At 32.3% G+C, this 19,651-nt stretch overlaps 1 protein-coding gene across 2 annotated transcripts in view; it reads right to left on the minus strand.

Moving 5' to 3' along the window:
• Positions 1-662: 662 nt before the first annotated feature.
• The window catches only part of LOC129221151 (hypoxia-inducible factor 1-alpha-like), a 493,631-nt gene continuing 474,642 nt past the window's right edge, over positions 663-19,651 (minus strand). The window contains exons 11-14 of one of the 2 annotated variants that reach the window (XM_054855597.1): positions 17,788-17,915; positions 10,957-11,540; positions 9,367-9,476; positions 663-8,250 (exon numbers count right to left, since the gene is read on the minus strand). In XM_054855597.1, coding sequence (XP_054711572.1) covers positions 8,005-8,250; positions 9,367-9,476; positions 10,957-11,540; positions 17,788-17,915 — 1,068 coding nt within the window. In that variant the 3' untranslated portion in view covers positions 663-8,004. Of the gene's footprint in view, positions 8,251-9,366; positions 9,477-10,956; positions 11,541-17,787; positions 17,946-19,651 lie in introns of both variants that reach the window. The other variant, XM_054855596.1, reaches the window with a different exon arrangement.

Genomic DNA, 19,651 nt, shown 5'->3' on the forward strand with positions numbered 1-19,651 from the left:
GATACTAGTTATAAATATAGAAAGACACTTGCACTGGACATCTCAAGAGGTACCGAACTGAGAGACTTAAATAACTAAGGTCTGATTTAGATAATGTGTGAAGAATGAGTATAAAGTTCTGATACCTTGAAAACGTGCGGATTTTCTTCTGAGAGGAGCACAAAATTTTGGGGACGTGGATATCACTGAGTTAATCAGGCCCTCATGCTAAAAATTATTATTGAACACGTTATTTTTACAGCTGTACAAGATCAAAAAGATAATGTTTCTTGATACAACCACTATGCACACGTCCTTTGCAAAACAATGTGTTGGCCTTAATTAGCTGAGCACACAGATGATGATGTCATGGAATAGCTAGACTGATTTCTTTAAAAAGAAATTGACAATGATATTGGTTAAAATCCAATTTAAAAAAAAACAAAGAAAAAACAAGGTATCCCCCTCTCATTCTTACATATTTACATAACTACAACAAGCCTTTCATTTAGCCAAAATGTCGGATATAAACATCCAGGATGGACTATTGCCTACAAAGGCAGAAAGTAGTCACATTATAAAAATATTGGATGTAAAATCCTTGCCTATTATATAAACAAAGCACATAAAAGAAATTTAATGTTATTGTGTTACCTTTCAAAGAAATTCAATGCACATTAAATAGCAGAATATCTTTATTTTATACTAAAATACTACTTACATGTGATGCAAAATGTAAATGCTTCTTAAACAGGTCCACATTATATTGATCATGAATTCATAATTAAACAAAGTGACACATCAATTCAACTTGTTTGATAATCACATGAAATTCAGTAGTGAAAGTTGTCAATAAAATGTTGAGGCAAATGCATGTCTGAACATTGACCATTGACACATACACAAGTAAAACTTCAAGTTGAACTCAAGGGGAAGGGAGATGAGGTGCACATGAACAAGTTGGAAAAAATCACTCATTTTCTATTTCTGTAATACTTTGCATTTATTTGAAATCATGAAATCTGTTTATTCAAAAAAAAAAAAAAAAAAACATTTTTGCATGCACTCTAAAAACTAAGAATTAAATTATATGAAAGTAAGTACACAGATAATTTTTAGCACGCTATAATGTAGCTTTAAAAAATAATGTTTTTTTTAAATAAAATTTTCTTAAAATAGTTTTAAAAAAAGAAAGGAAAAGGCTTTTAAAAGTATGAAAGTCAAATTTTGAGTTCTTCCATCATGTTCATATGCATAAAAATTCAATGTTGTGGGAAGGAAATCAAACTCGAGACAATATATCTTTAACCTTTGGCACACAAACGTGAAAAACTAATTTCTCTTATGCTAAAAATATATACCGAATTGAAAAATTATGCTTCAGTGAAACTTAAACACAACTTTTAAAATATTACTAATAGTTGGCTATATTGAATTACATATCTTTTTTTTTATCACTAACTGCTAGTTTCTAACATTTATATCATGAATAAAATAGTTAGCAAGCAAAATATAAATTTAACAGTTTGGTTAATGGCCTCTATATTTCTCATTAGGCATGTAAATCTTTTGAAATTTCTTATTTAGTTATTATTGTTCATGTATTTACTATTTAGCTTTAATGAACAGTGAAAGAGATTCCTCCTTTATCACACAATGTCCTGTAAAAAAAGATTGTAAATTAGGTGCGATAGTACTTGCAATGGAGAATTCTTTGATATCTTTCAGATGCTAAAATCTTCAAATTAAACAAAGTTAAGCTATATATAGAGCTGTTTTATTAATTTTTTTGACTACATATCAACTTGCAAGTATTACTAAAAGAAAAACCTGAAATTTACCAATTTTGATTCATCAAAAACTCATTTCATTTCGGGAGTGAGTTTTCGATAGTCAATAAGCGATAATAATTGCTATTATGCTCCTCATTTGCTTTAATTTTTATGGAGTATAGATAATCTAAAATAAAATAACCATTTTTTACTGAATCAAAATCAACTTAAAAAAAATGTGAAAATGAAAGTTTGTGGAAAGATTAATTTTTACACTTTACAGTCATGTTGAAAGTTTTTAGACATTTGTACACATGATTCAGATGAGACATTTCCATTGCCTCACTTTAGAAGTTGGTTTGAATCGTACGAGTTGCTTTTTTAAAAAATTTCTATTTTCAGACACAAGCACCATTGTAAGTAGACAAAAGACATGGCAGTCACATAATATGTTGGCAAAATTTGCACATTAACACAGAAATGTAGAAAACTATACCTTGAAGCCTACAAAGTAAGAGTTATAACATAAATACATTGGAAAATAAAAGTATGATTTAAGCTCCCAAGGTAATATTTCTACACACTGTAAGATAAATTTACACTGAAAATTTTTTCATACCAAATACAAACAGCTAAATTGTTAAGTATCTAAAATTTTTATAAAACACCAATTACAAGGAACACCTAGTTAAAGAAAACATCTATTTCAAAGCATACATATAAAATGCAGACTTATTGTCATTTTAATTTATGAATCAACACAAATGATTACGTTCATGATTATTGGTTTATATTGTGCTCTGCCAATCTGTTTGTTAAAAACAGCTACAGCAGGAAATTTTTCCTTATATTTTATTTGCTAAGTTTTCCCATACATATTACTCCTATGAAATCATGATTTCAGTACCTGATAGTAGGTTGAAAATCTGAACACATTTTCTTCGAGAGCAACATATCAGGATGGTGTCTAGAGTTTATCTACACTTTGGGAGAAAAACTGCAAGGACAGATACAATTTTCCATTATTTACATGTCACTGTTTCAGTATTATACAAATGTAGTATACTTTCTGAACGAATTATTTCATTCACAGAAGAAATTAGTACTTGAGTTAAGTGACCTCATTTTCACAAATTAAAATCAGAGCCAGATTATTGCATTCGTTTGTACTAGCAAGGAAAACTGAATGCATAAAACTTGCAAAAGTATCACATATTATTAACCAAGATTTAATTTTATTTGGAATATATATATATATATATTTTTGGAAAACAAAATTCATAAGGAAACATCTGCCAAATGTATGTAGATTTTGACACCTAATATACTTGTCTGAAGAATCAGATTGAGTAAAGAAAATTATTTTGTAGTGAAATAAATACCTGATAGTAAATTTAATGCAAGTTTTTTTTTTTCGTTAATTTAAAGCTATGTTTGGTCACTAACAATATTATACTAAAGAGACCTTAATAACACTGAATGGACTTCTGCTGTAAGATGAAAAAAAAAAAGGTGTCCTATTTCAAATACATAAGCAGATGTTTCATAATTTCATTTGAATAATATAACAGTTCATTTAGTACTAAAAGTACTTCAAACAAATATGTTTCTTTGATCAAATCATTTCTGTTAAAAAAGAACTTTAAAAATTTGAATTTAAAAAATCTGACATAATTTGAAGTTTTACTATAAAAAGTACAATAAATAACCCTAAATTTAATGACATTTAGGATGCTTATTCCTTTTGCATGCATATTTACACCTGTTCACATCATATTCAATCACAAATATTATTTCAAATAGAGCCATATGTAAATTACCTGATTGAATACAAAAGAAAATATAAATAATTGCCTGTATACACACACAGGAAATAGTTATCCATTAAATTACAAAAACCTTGGGAAACATTACTTTTTTTCTTGCTTATTAAAAAATATGGGTTTGCATCCCCCCATGGTTTAAAACTCGATATTTTCTAGAAATTCAATAATTGGAAAATATTTATTTATCATTTTTATCAAGTGTTTTCAAAGGGCAAATTCCTTTGAAGTTACGTTATTTAAAAAAATGTGCAAAATATCTGGCAGTTTCTTGGTGGATCAATATTTGGCTTTTGTTTCTTCTTTTTTTTTGGTAATTATCGATGTTTTACACAATTGTTTTAGTTAGGGCAAGGTTTTTCTCAAGGGTATAGTAATAAATCAGAAGGCGTTGGAAGTTCATTTAACCTTTTTTTTTTTTTTTTTGACACAACCACAACATTGGTACTTGATATTCGATTAACTTACAATATGAACTGATACTCAAAAGCAGAAAGCAATTTACACTGAAATATTTTCCTCCAATAACAATCTGAGAACATCACCATAAGATACCTAAAAATATTTCTTTACATATGGCAAAATAAAAAAAATACAAGCATCCTTCTTAAAATCGATATACTTTTTTCACAAAAATTAAAAAAATAATGAGGCACTTTTGTTTCATTGGGGGTGACTGCTCAAATACGACAGGCATTGCAGAAAACAGTTGCATCCGAAAATAGGATACTAAAATTAATTAACTGCAGTAATTACAAGAAAAAAAAAAGATTAATTAATCATGTATTCAATATAACTGATTTTGGTTATGTGGAGTAGAAATTTGAAAGTCAAAAATTGTTAACAAATAACAAATGTGTTCTTGCATCTAAACAGTTGACGTAAGTTGCTGAATTACTTTATTGCAGCCGTTCTCAACACCTTTTTTCTTCAGGCCACACACTTATAAAAATTTTATCAATGAGCCACCAGTAGTAATAAACAAAAATAAGGGCGTGTTCAACCTTTTTTTTAAAAATATCATTGAATTCATCCAACAAATGGTCTCGTTTCAAGGGAAAATCAATCTGAAGTTTAAAAAAACAAAAAAAAGGTAAAAGTTTTTTTAGTGATGTACCTGCACAACAATAAGTTTATATTACAACCGGCTATATTTTTTTATAACCTTTGTCGGACCACAATTGGGGAAACACAGAAGAGCTTAGCCGCTCACTGGTTGTGTCTGGCTGAATTATTCATCTTTCCAAAAAAATTGCAAGCTAATACGTTCACAACTAAAACAAAGCAACTAAGGTTTCAAGAGATGGAAAACTTACCTTGTCTGTCACCAGTCACCCCCTTTATAGCTCGAATACCTGAAATGTATTTGAGTGTCAGCCGCCATGAGAAGTTGTTCATGAAAAATAGAGCAGCACCAAAAGCGGGAATGAGATTGGAGGGTTTCACAAGCATTTATGAGATTAATAATGTTTAGTAGTATAATCTTGATTATGGATGGTTTCTTTTCGTTGTGTATATATACATATAATATATAAATTTTTTTATGGAACACTCTATTCAGTAACAAGCATGATAAAAAGTCTTCACGTCATAAGCAATTGTTAGCTTTCAACAAATCTTTAAAAGTATAATAAATTTTATTTTGTAAACATGAACGACAATTCATATGCTTTTCATCATCATTTCTTAGATACATATATAAATATTTTTGTTTGAATGCATATACCATGATGCTATCGATCAATTTAATATTTTGATTACAAAAAGAATACACAAGTGAAAGGAACTATACCATAATTTGATTTTAAAAAAAGGTTTGATTGATGCCTTTTTTCGTAGTGCATGAAAGTAATGAAATGTACATGTTGAAATTAACATTCAACATCATAAAATGTAAACACAGTCCAAGGCACAATGTTAAAGAAAATTTCATTTTAAGTCACTGTTGAGAAGTTTGCAACCTAATGAAAGAATAAATCTTTTGAGTAAGAGTTTATAGAAGACTTCTTCCTTCCAGGCAGTTTTCTTACGCATTTTTAAACCAAAATCAGAATAGATTTTCAATCTCTCAGAAGAAGAAAAGATCTCCTTCTTTTGTTTTTTTATGTGTGTACTTTCATAGTTGGATTGAATGTTAGTAAATATATCGTTGCATTGAATGATTTCACAATGTTGAATTCATTTTTCTGTTAACAATGTTTCGTCAATATTAAAAATTAAGTCATTCAACTATCAAAACGTCAAAGCATTGATTTTTTTTTTTAATTTGAAAGGGAAGAGTTTTTTACTTTTTTTGCCAACAAAAATTCTGGTAATAAATATTTAAAGTGGTCACACATGAGCCCAGAATAATGAAATAATCCCATACTCGGAATATTATGATTAGAATATGATAATAAATAAATAAAATATTATCTGATAAGATATTCCAAACAAAAAAAAAGTATGATTGAGCAAACCATCAGATAAAGAGAGTATTTTCAAGTATTTTTAACGTTAAACAAAAAATAGTTTTTCTGAAATAAAATGAAAAAATGACTAAGATTTTTTGAAGGCATTTCAATAATCAGATTTATATTTTAAAAAGAAGTAAATTACTCTCCCACCCTCAAAAATGCATTTTGATTTATTAAATAAAAATGAAACACTTTTCCACATTATAGAAAACAATCAAGAAATCGTCGACCCAAAAAAATATTGAAGATAATGCAAGAAAATTTTAATAGCAATAGGAATACTAACATGCTCATGCATAATACATTGCTGCAACACATTTGTAGTGTATTTAGATGATGCAGTTGTATTAGTTAAAATGTAATTAATAATAACAATAACAACATTACAGCACAATAAATATTTCAGGGCTTAATATGTAATAGATGTACGTATAAGACAACATATATCATTCACAGAGTCATAAAAAGATATCCACCATACATGCACTATGTACAATGTAGGCACAGACGAGTAATTCATAGCATATTTTTGTTTGAGGTAACATTTTGAGTCTGCAAATAGAAAAGCTGTGACAAAACTTAGTTGATGGTAAGTTTTTCGAAGGAAAATTTTTACAGTACTTTAAATTAAAATGTAAGCATCAGAAAGATAATGGAAAAATCAGTAAAAATTATGCAACATTGTTTTATTACTTAACAAAATCCACATCAAAGTTTCAATTTTTTTTCCTCTGAAGGAAAAAATTAAATAAAGAGAAATACCATGAATTTCCATCGATGAAAAAGCACAAGCATTTTGTTCATAAATTGTTGGGGAAAGAAGAAAAATATAAAGCAATAATTTTCAAGTTATTTTCCTAAAATATATCCCAAATTCTAAAATAAAATGCATAATTGTTTTTGCAGATCCTATATATGTAGTCTAGAAAAAATAAATACATCTCACGTATATATCTAACATTCCTTTCAATTTGAACAAATTTGAAGCACACAAATGATCTTGCATCATCTAAAAAATAATTTTCTAACATTAATCAGAAATTATAAAATTCCTGTAAAATATGGGAAAGTAATATGAAACAAATGTCATGGTAACACATTTATTTAGAACATATAAAACTGTGATCAGACTTCACAATGCATAGAATATTCCCAATGTACAAGTGGAAAATTATGGTCAAAATGACATGGCTTTGCCGAACAAAACTGCTTCAACAGCCTCTAGGTCAAATTAAATGCCTTTCATTTTGATGAAAAATAGAAAACTTTTCCTTTTAAAAAAGAGTCAATACCTATTTTATGAAAGTCTTCGAAAATTCAAAGATTACATAAATTTATAATCAGTTTTATGAAGTATGTTCAATTTTTTTTTTTTTTTTTTGAAAATATCCCTCTAATGTGTTAATAAATAAATTAATTATGTTTTTAATGAATTTGTTATAATATTTGTAGTTGAATTAGTACAGATAACACACTTTAAAATTTACCAGAAATCTTTCAAGCATTGTAAATTCCTACTTTTTCAATTTGAAGTTTACATTAAAAGGAATAATTACAGCGAAACCTAAATTCCAATGAAAAAAACAAAACAATTTTTGATAATTATATCATAGAATTCATTGCAATTGTTTCGTGTAACTGGCTATTTCATACATCCTATCTATTGAAGTGTTCTAGAAGATAAGGATCTAATTTCTCCCACAATGCGATAAGGCGCTAATCGTCGAGTCGAAAGGGAGGCTGTCGAGAATCTTGTTCGGCCCGCTAGCAGAGGAAAAGAAAAAGCTAAGCAACATCTTTTGATCCTACTTATGTAACAAATAGCTCTCGCACACAACACATCCGAGTGGCAGCAGTCGTAAGAGAATAACACGTCACGGCAAAACTAATGTATATATCTTCACCAATTTACACATGATGGAATTATTCCAACTTGGCAGGCACAATTGTGGAGTCTAGGAAGCACCACACAAGTCACACGAGTGCTGGCACATTCCTGAGGAGTGGCTGGTGGTCGAGGGCACTGAGCAAGTCGTCGCCCTGCAACAGGTGTGAGGACTGAATGGGGGCATTCACCTCCGCATCGTACTGGCTGATTTTCAGGAAAGAGTCCAGTAGTTCACTCTCCGATGCCAAAAGTTCAGTACAACTGGAGGTGTCACTGTTTCCCAGGGTTTTCATAACATCATTCGATGGCAGAGATAAAACTGCAGGCTCAAACTGTTGGAGGAAAAAAAAATGTTGTGAAGATTTCAAACACACTCTATAATTGGGGTAAACCTAACCTGGCAGTGTCACAACGCTGTGATTAGGATCTGCCTAGCCTTTCACAATGTTGCCAGGTTAGGTTTTCCCCAACTATAGTTCTGAAATAACTAAAACTAGAATTGAGGTAGAGAGAAGCAAAGGGATGTAAGTGGACATTTTCACGCTTTGAGTAAAACGCTTTTACAGATAACGTTCTAGGTAGGCTTTCATTGCATATTTCCCCCCCTAAATCATGCTGTATATGACATGACACCCCAAAGTCCGCCGCATCAACTATTTTGACGGTTCATCCGTTTAAGATGTTTTATTTCCCCCGACAAATGGGACTTCAGGGACAAATCATGTTGTACAGCAGCACCTACCAGGGCTACTAGTACTATCGCTTGCCACAAGATGGAGGAGAGGTTCCCCTACTACTTGTACTAGTTATCTTAAAATGTTTGATTTTGGCACTTACATCCCTTTACTTCCCGCTGCCTCAATTGTGGAATTCTTGCATTTACTTCTTGAGGTATAGCAATCACCATCATTCAGAAAAACTTTCTTATACACCACCCTTGGAGCAACTGGCACCCAAAACAATTCATCCTGGGATACATGTGTATGAAATTTTGTTCAGATTCCATGTATTATATTTTCATTTAGAGTGGCCACATAAAACCAAATGCATACATACGGACTGAGACATTTTCCCAAAGGGTCCAACAAATCGTTAATACAACATGAGACATAGAAGCTGATAATTTTCTACGCTCTACGCCCTAAAAATCCAACAACTGGAGTAAGATTAAGCTGCAATCAGGGGATTTTTCCAGAAAAAAACGTTTTTTTTCCACCACTTCCAAATTTCCGGAAGTTTTACATCTCTAGGTTTGCCTCAACTATAGCATTGTAACTATATTGTTCAACTATAGTAATGTTGAAAAGATTAAATCAGCATATGTTTTCCAAAAGGAATGACATTTCCTGTTTGGCAAAATCACATTAACAGCTCTAAGCTATTTAACCATTACATGAACAATATTTTTTTACATTTTATTTAGTGACCATAAATACACATTCGCTTACCTTTGAGTCTGAGTATCGGTTATTGCTCGAAGAGAGGTAACCACGGCTGGCATCTTCCCCACTGATTAGGAGATTCAATAAAACACTGTCAGATGCTATTCCCTGAGGAGCTGAAAAGTAAAATCATCAAATCAATCTTCAGGTTTCACAGCAAAATTTATCATAAGGCAGACAATAAAGCAAAAATATTTTAATCCCAAATAATTTTTCCACTATGAAACATGCAAAGCTAACAAAATTTCTGAACATTTAAGCACTTTAAAATACTTCTATTCTAATTAGCTTTAAATGTGTCATATTAGATAAGGTTTTCTATAGTTTACACTTCACCATTAATGAACAGTTTTGAAGTTTTACCATTTAAATAAATAGATTTCAAATAATCAAAGGGGATTGAAAATATAGTTGATTTTTCTGATAAAAGAATGCAGATTTAAAGAAATTCAACTTTTGATGCAATAATGACAATTTTAAAGTGCTTACTATTTCTCAAAGTAATGACATGGTATATTGGATGTGCGATCTTTAAAAAATCATTTTTGACAACCAAAACTTTCTTGTACACTCACTGATAGTAATTTTACCATTAAAATTGGACAAAACATGGGGAACCCTGCATACTTTTTAAAATTAAAAACTTAATATCTACAACCTACAACCCCCCCCCCCAAAAAAAAAAAAAAGGCTGAAAATTTGTTTTTTGCAGGATATTTATAGAAATATTAAATGGAACGTAAGCTTTTTTGGCTAGAAGGAAAAAAAGACTGCAGCTTACCATGGAAGAATCAAAAATTATCTGTGAAAAAGCGCAACACAGCAAATACAATCTTGTACTTGCATGATGAAGGAATACACAGAATGCTGCAAGTGTCAAACACCATTACTGCTTTTTCACCTTTAAACAATTGATCCCATCCAAACATAAAAGTTGGAGTAGAGTCTACCTCTCACTTAAAAAATTTCACTTTTGGCCACTGCACTGTTCTGAACAGGAGGCAAGAAAAAGTGAGTAAGAAAATGCTTCCCTGCATGTGGTACCATTGAGACATTTGATGAAACTTTTATTTCAATTTTCATATTTTAAAGTCATGGTAGAATGATGATTAAATATTTGTGGCATGATCAATGGCAGAACATTTAAAATAAAAGTTTTGAAACGATGTTAAGTTTGAAAACAAAAATGCCCCAACATCCACTGTTCTTCCCCTAATATTATTATTATTTTTTTTTTCAAGAAAAAAAAAGACATTCATTATCTTTTATTGTATAGTAAAAATGCATTGTGTGTTAGAATTGTGGGTTTAAATCATCATTGAAAGAAAACTTGATGCCTGTTTCAAAAGTAATATGCAAGCCCCCCCCCCCCCCAAAAAAAAAAAATCCCTTAAATATGATTGAAGTTACAAAGAGTAGTCAGTTGATTTATTGCCCTGATAGCAATTGTTTGAAGGAAAAAAAAATAAAGGAAAATTTTATCTTATCAAAGATGACCAGAACCACAATTACATTTTAGAAAACTTCTGCAAAGAATTTTAAATATTAATAATGTTATAAAGTATAATGAAAACAAATATAAAAGATAGTACATACCCGAACAGATGAGTCCACTGTCAAGTTTTAGACGTTTGGGACTCTCCGTCGGCCCGTGGTGAGATGGACTCGCCCTCTTTGGGGGAGGGTCTGGGGGAGAAGGGAATGGTTGTTTGTGCTCTATAGATGAAGTGGACAATTCCGAAACCGACACTTGCACCTTGATCAACCTGTCGTTGACCTTGACCGTCGTCGTGTGGGAACCGAAAGGAGGTGAATTGGAACGCCTATCGCTCGAAGTCGTGTGGCCATTCCGCCTTTGGGATGCACCAGATTTTCCAGGTTGTTTTTTTATGGGTATGTTATCTAGCATGATGATGTGACCATTAGATCCATTATAGTTCCTAGATGGAGTAAAATGCTTCTGTTTTTGAGAGTTATTTTTATTATTGTCCATGGATAGCCATCGCTTGGATTGTGTGGTATCTTTGCGCTGCGTAACACATTTTTCTGGCAATTTGTTATTCAATGGATTCTTTTTGACATCCGATTGCAACAAGGCGGCGAGGCTGGATTTTAATGAACTGTCCGTTAACGACTTTTGCCTAGGAGAACAGCTTAATGGGGAATTGCACTCTGGTAACCTTTTAAAAGACAATAAAACAATTAAGCAAATTTGTAGAGTATAATGACACAAATAAAAAATATAAAGAGAAAAGTATGAGCAAATGATAAAATGTACAAAGTCAAGTTATTGAGTAAGTCAGAAAATGTAACGAAAATATATTTATCACTATAATCATTAGGAAATTTTTAAAATTTTTTCCACACAATCTCCAGCAATGTTGATGCAGGTATTCCATTGTTTTATCATAGCCACAATTCCAGCTTTATTATATCTCTAGGTTGCTGTCTCATCTCACAGTATGACTGTATGTTCAGGGGTAAGAAGTGACCGACTTGTCACATATAGGACATTTTCCACAAAAAATATAGGACAAATATAGGACACATTATATGAATAATTTTGCTATGATAAAAGAAATAATACATATCAATTATTATTTAGTTATTCTTATCAATGATTTTGTCGAAAAAAAACCTCAAACAAAATATTTTACATCTATAATGACTTTTCTGTAGTTGAAAGAATAATTGTTGTTGAAATAAATGTAGTTGAAAGAAAGAATAATTTTTGAAAAAAGTGTACTTTATAGACTAAATAACTAAACAAAATTTTAAGAAAGATAATTTTTATTTTTTTTTCCTCACTCATGACCCAAGTACTAATTCCACTGCTCTTAGATTTTATATCTAAACTGAACCCTTTACCACTTGTATTAAAAACAAACAGAGCTTGAAAAGGATCCTTCTGACGTTTTTCAGAGTTTTCTTTATGATTGAATGTTTTAGCATGCTGCCTCAATTGCGAAAATCCACTATTGCTTATGGGCACTGAACAGTTGCAAAAATGACAAAAAGCAATAAAATCATCTTTTCCTTTAGTGCACCATGCACCAAAATGTGCTTCTGGTTCAACAACTCCACATGAAATGTTGTTAAGCGATGCGATTTCGCCATTATAATTTCACTTATTACAACAAACTACGTTTTAACATCATAAGGAACTAATTATTCCACGATCCCAAAATTCCACAAAAAGAAAAGATTGCAAAAAGAAAATTAGAACATTCCGATCAGAAAATGCACTGAACGCAAAAATATACCAACCAAAACCATGATGGAAAACAAAACAAACGGCTGTTGCCCCCCCCCCCCCCAATGCAAAATTCTAAAACCAACTTCCTGTTGCAGAATTTAGTCAGTTGAGTTTTTTTAATTTGAAATTCGTTTGGGCACGTACTTTCAGCGAAAAATCCGATGTCAGAAAGTTTATTTAACGTTCTTTTTAAAAGATATATATGGTATAAAACGGGAATGTAGGAAATATATGACATTTTTGAAAAATATAGGAAATATAGGACGATTTTGATGCTTTTTTTTGAAAATATAGGAAATATAGGATATATAGGACTACTTCGACCCCTGTATGTTGTACATTGTCTGCAAATTGTTTACCTTCAAGATGTTTCAGTGGATCAAACAGATGGACAGCGTCCACCTTACAGCCAGTGGTGTAGCAAAGAGGGGGGGGGGCGGGTCCGCCCTGGGCTGCACTTTTCTAGAGGTGGCAAGTTGGTTCTTTTGATGTGGAAAAATTAAAAGTATTTTCCAAATAAGGAAATTATGGTTTTAATCTATTACTGCAGGCAAGAAAATATTTTCTTAAAGCACTCGAAAGGACAAAAAAACTTTTCTGGGATATAATGGACAATTTAAGTATTCCAGTAGTTTTCAATTATTCGAAGAAAGTGACACCACAAACGAAGAAAAGTGCGGCTCAAGCCCTTTCAAACCAAACTTTCCCAGAAAAATATGAGTGTTTCAACACTCAAATTTATGATTGAAAAATCAATAATAAGAAATTCCCTACCTGATTTGAGCCGCTCTTTTCTTAGTTTGCGGTGTCATTTTATTCTAATAGTTGAAAACTAAAGGAATACTAAATATTCCATTCTGCCCCAGAAAAGTTACTTTGTCTTTTTGAATGCATTATGAAAAGAGCATGGTATTTTTTAAAAAATCTGTTATTTGGACTTCAGAGGTTTATTTCAGGAGCAATGATTTAAAATTTCTTTCTTGAAAGTTTCTTGAAAGACTGCTCATTAAACAAATTTTCCTTTTTTTTTTACTTCAGGAAAATGTTGATAAGAATAAGAAAAAGGGGAGGTGTAAAATGTTGCACCAAACAATTTATTGCTCATCACACTATATGCTTCAGAGTTTTCTTTGATTTCCCACTCTTTACAAGGGTTCTCTTCTTCAAACGAAGTATAAGGGATTTCCATTTTCTCACTTTTGAGAGTAGATAATCTATCCGACAATTTTAGATCATATGTTAATCTATTCCTTATGGAAGGTAAGCGAATTTCTTTTTCAACATTTGGGTTGGACCTTCAACTTATCGAAACATAGTCTAAAATGTGTTTTAAAGTATTCAGTTTCAAATAATTCCGGTTGGGAACCTCTCTCACCCCCACTTTAATATCATATCCCTTTTCCTGATATCGCCAAAGGTAGTTTAAAAATACGTTTTTAGACCTCAATGTCGGAAAATTTCTGGGAAGAGCCCCTAACACTACTGTTTCCTTTAACGTAGCAAACATAGCCAAAAAGTATATATATAGACCTTTAATTCTGAAAACTTTCCTGGAGAAAAATCCCACCCTCTCTTCCCAAGTCTCAACATCTAAGCTTAAAATTGCATTTTTAAAGCTTCGATACTTCAATATCAATTAATGAAAACAGCATTTGAACCATGACTGTCCTTGATCTCCTAAAGAGAGTCAAATAGAGGCTAAAATACATTTTTAGGATTTCAATTTAATTTTTCTGAAACAGATGTCTTAGTCGCCTTCCCCCTCCCCCCTAACATCTCCAAAGATTAAAACTGCGTTTTTACAATTCAATTTTGAAAAATTTCCAAGGAAAGAACTCTTCACCCATTTTCCTTATGTCCCCAAAGATAGCCCAAAATTTTCTTTCTTAGAAATTTGCATGAGTAGGAGAGCTAGCTAACCCTTCCTTCTGACAGTTAGTCTAAAATGAACTTCAGCTTTAAGAATGATTTTTAGAGGGAAACCTCCCTCTGTCCCCTCTTCCTCCTAACATTATAAAACAAAGACCAAAGTTGGACGTCAGTTAACAGAAATTTTTCAGGAGAGAACCGCTTGGCTTCACAACATTTTTTAAGCCATTAGGGAACCTCTCAGAGTCGCCAAAGACAGCCTAGAATTGTGTTTTTTAGACTTAGGTGCCGGAAAAATTTCCAAAGAAAGAACCCAAACCTTCCCCTTTCAACCAAACCACCAAAGATGCCCTTAAAATTGATTTCAATTAAAAAACATTTCAGTAAGAAACCTCAGCACCCCTCTCTCCCCTAACGCCTACAACTACGTTTGAATGCGCAAGCAATTGCGTTTCCAAAGATTGCCTGAAATTGCATATTTCAGAGCTTAAATTTTCGCATTGAGTATCCGACCATTCGCGATTTCCTTGACTTCTAAGTAGACTTAGCTGCATTTTAAAATTTCCTAAAATTTCCTTACCCACCGATCCCCTAACCTCAACAAAGAAACATTAAAAGAGACTAATTTAAAAAAAAAAAAAATTGGGAGCAAATTCAACGTGCCATTTTTAATAAATTTACTAAAATTGCAGTTTTTGACTTAAAATTTAGCAATTTTCTCCAAGTGTGTGCCCTATTCCCCACCCCCTCTTTTCTTTTTAAAGTACATAGAGAATAATGAGGACTTATTTTTTTTTCAATTAAATTTCTAGTTTTAATTTAAACACGTTTGACAGTTTTGTGTATTAGCTATTTCTCAACGAAAGCGCAACAAATTGAGGAACCGCCCGAGCGGCAAACACTGTGGCTGCGCCACTGCTTACAGCCCAGATTTGGTCAGAGCAGATTACCATCTGTTTGGTCCATTAAAATAACATTTTTGGATGCAAACAATTGGCAGATGACATTCAACATGAAGTCCTACAGCAAACCATAGAAATTTATTGCAGCTAGAGGTGGTGCTCTGCAATGTTGCTGGAGATAACGTGAGAAAATAAATAGTTTCCAAGTGGTTTTTATGGTCAATTATTTTTTTTATTATCTTTTGAGATTTACGCAATCACCTACTCTCGTAATTAAGATATTGATGACTACGCAGCTTCTTATCTTTACTAATAATAAAGCTGAAAGTCTCTCTGTCTGGATCTCTCTTTGTTAGGATCTCTGTGATGTGCATAGCGCCTAGACAGTTCAGGGCAATTTTCATGAAATTCGGCACAGAATTAGTTTGTAGCATGGGCAGGGCCGGATTTAGACTTAACGGAGCTCTAAGCTATTTCAGGTATGGGGCCCCTTTTTAGTTTGAGAAACGTTTCTCTCGGTGGTGTAAGAGGCAATTTGTTTTCCCTTTTACTATGTTTGTCTCTTTCCTCTAATACATACAGCAATACTTTTACTTTGCTGATCGTGTTTTTAATGTGTTTTTCCCTGATGTCCGTTTTGGATTTGCCATAAGAGGGGGAATGGTATCAAGAGAGTGATTCAGGACTCCACTTTAGAGTATAGAATATCCCCAATTGTAAGAGGGTTCTGGGGTTTCTCCCCCGAGTGGAAATGCGAAAAATAGATATAAAATTCTGCATTTTGAAGCCTTATAAGATGTAGTTGGAACTACAAAACTATCAGGACAGAAAGAGGCAAACAAAACCTTTTTAAAGTTATATACTCTTTTGCAAATCAAGATAATAATACCCATTAAAAATTGTTTTTGATTTGACAAATCAATGACAGCAGTTGACAAAGAGAAAGAGCGGAGGAAGAGAAAAGACGATGCAGTTACTTACTCACATTAGCTTTTGGTACAATTAATTTTTAATTACCCCTCCAATCCACCAACAAATACAACAATAAATTAAATATAAAATGATCAATAGTAAAAATGCTTTAAACGAAGTGGTGTACAGATTTAGAAAATAGGTAACAAGAGAGTAACATACTGCCTATTTGAACAAGTCATAATTTATAAACTTGATAAGAAATAAAACTGGAGTCCATTTCACTTCGGATTTTCAAAACTTATCTAATGATTTTCAAGGGCTCTAGAACAATTAAAATTATTTAAAGCACTTCATTTATACTTTCAAGACTTTGATATTTTAGTACTTTATTGTAAATTTTTACTCCTGCTCTAACTTTGTAAGAAACAGCTATTTTAAATTTAAAAGAAAAAAGAAACTATGGATTTCTCAAAGTTGTTTTGATTCCAACAACTTTTCTTCAGTTGCAAGTGGGAGAGAAAACAAAAAGGAATAGAGGTAGTGTATTTTCAAGTGCTTTCCATTGTAATTATTTTAAAAATATTGAAAAGCTTTTTGATGTTTAATTTTGAAAGTAGTGCTAAGAACATTCAAATAGATTCTAATCAGATAATTCTGGATAAGTGATTGAAACAAGAGCTTGATGTTTCAAGGAACTTGTGAGAACCTTAACCTTCGAAACAATTTTTACTTTTCGTGAAGTTTTTTGAAACTTTTAAGGGGCACGGAAGGTAGATTATGTTAAGGGTCAAAAGTTAGCTTAAAAACGGAAGGGTATGGTGCCTTCCAAAAAATCCTTGGGGAAAACACAAGGGAAATCATTTCCCTTTCCTTTTAATGTTTCCAAACACATTATAAGATTATGATTTTAAAATTGCAATGTCAAAAAATTCCGAAGGAGAGTCGCCAGATTACCACCTATAGTAACTAAATGTAGTTTAAAATTGGGTCGAGTAGACTTCAATTTTGAAATGCTTCCAAATAAGATCACTGAGCCTCGTTCTCTCTTTAACGAGAATTTTAATGTCTTTGCTCGAACTCGGAAAAATCAAGATCCGGCACTGTTTAATTTAACTTTTTAAATTTACAGAGGTGGGTCAAAATATTCTTTTGCCGACTGGGCCAAAGTTAGCCTGTCTGCTCCTGGTTGGGGCCTCTAACAAATCGGGGGCCGTAAACTATAGCTTGCTTAGCTCGTGTGTAAATCCAGGCCTGAGCATGGGGGTGTGCATCTCAAAGAGATTTTTCGAAAATTTGATTTTGTTCTTTTCTATTCCAATTTTAAGAACATTTTATCAGGCAAATTATCATTACAATGACGAATAAATTACCAAATTATCATTACGTGAAAAGCTGTGCAGGTACTGCTAGTTCTTAATATTTTCAAATTACTCAAACCACGATTTCCACCTTAGAAAAATAAAAACTACCCGAGTGTCAGCTTACCTTTCTTGACAGGTCTTCTTTGGGGTTGGCTCTTGCGGTCCCCACATCACAGAACTAGAAGGGCTGATTAACGGAAAATCATCATCCATGTTCATAGAAATGAATGGTGCCCTGAAATCCAAGTCCTCCTGGAGCAATAAGATGGTGTTACCAAATTTCTAACAGGAAGTTACAAAATCATGCACCTTAGTTATTTACATAGCAATTCTGAGACATTACAATTTGAAAAAAGAGAAAAAAAAAACTTAGTTACACCAATTCTATTAAGATAATCCCATGTATGAATTGAAACACATAGCATTTTCAATATACTTTAAGGGAGGGGCTAAATAAGAATGGAGCTAAATAAAATTTAAAACAATAGATAACAGTATTTTTAAATTATAGCATTTCTCATAATGAAAAATGAGTGTTGCATTTTAACAACAACAGCTATAAGATTTTTCACATTTTATTGCCATGTCAGAATTTTCTTTAATCTGAATTATGCAGAAAGAAAAAATTAAGAAATATTAAGCACCAGTGATTTTTAACATCTTTTGTGACAACCACAATTTTTTTGTTTTTCACTTGTGTTTTACATTAACATTAGATTCCAGTTTACATCTTAGCCCATCATGTAGGGGGGTCCATTGTCACCCCTACCAAGCTTTGGGAAATTAAGGTTTTTACTACTTGTAAGTGGAGATTGCTTTTGCTGTTCCCCTTAAGCAGCAAACCGTATATCTGATGCCATAGCTATTATTTTAAATCTGGTTGCTAAATTTGAAAGCAAATTGTTCAAAAAAGTATAGCTCACATGACCTCCTGCCATTTAGCGGGCAGAAAGGACTGCCCTCCTCGACTTTGAGAAATGAATGTATTTATATAAATGAGGGTATGGTTTTGGTTGTTTTTGATACGCATTTAGTCGCAACAACGGCCCGATGAAGATATTTGGAGGCCCTAGACCAAGCACTTTTTCAGGAGCCCTTGTAGCCAAATCTTACAATTTTAACCATTGGTTGAAACAGTTTTAGCTATTTAGGGGCCCCTGAAAAGCAGGCACCCCAAGGACAATGCCTAGTTCGCCTATTTAGGAATCAGGCCCTGAAAACCTCCCCTTTCTCCTAGAAAAAATTTAGAATGATGGACCTAACTTGGCATGCATAAATTTCATGAAGGAAAAAACTAATTTCGGGTAACAGAGAATTACAGATAAAAGTTTCAAAAAACAGTTTTTACAGTAAATCTGGTAAATAATTTTCTTGAACAAAGAAAGAAAAAAAAGCATGATTTTAGAAAAAAATTAGATCAGTTCAGTGTTTGTATGTTATATATTATCTCTTTATAGAAATAAAAGTAAGGTTTTAAAGAAATTCTGGAAGGAAGTCTGCATCCAGGAGACCACATAGCACCTAGAGCCTTGACATTTTTTACAAAACTAGGAGGCTCTGCTCCCTGCTCGCTGACGGAAACAGATTAAAAACGTATTATGAGCCCTTTGGATCAAAAAGCACCCCTTCCCCAGGTTTCAAAATAACTTGTACCAACTTAAAGAGCCGTAAGGGCTAAGGGGCTCTGGAGCATTGCAAAACTGCAGTGTTGTATATTCATGGTCTCAGTAATATATTATGCTCTTTAGCTCGGGGCTTGAATTGAGTTGAGCCTAAGATTTTCCGTTAAAATCAAAACGCTTAAAGTTTGTGAATAAGGGAAAGAGAAAATGCAAATCGAAAAGACGTAACTATGGCAACGCCAAATAAAACATCAATAATTTTAATGGAGATGAGGATTATTTGCACTTTATTTTTAACAGCTTGAAACTCCTTTTACTTTGGAGATAGAAGCTCAGTTTTTCGACCATAGGTCAAATTAGATCTGG

Source organism: Uloborus diversus, chromosome 4, assembly GCF_026930045.1.
Source record: "Uloborus diversus isolate 005 chromosome 4, Udiv.v.3.1, whole genome shotgun sequence".
Taxonomy (NCBI): Eukaryota; Metazoa; Arthropoda; class Arachnida; order Araneae; family Uloboridae; genus Uloborus; species Uloborus diversus.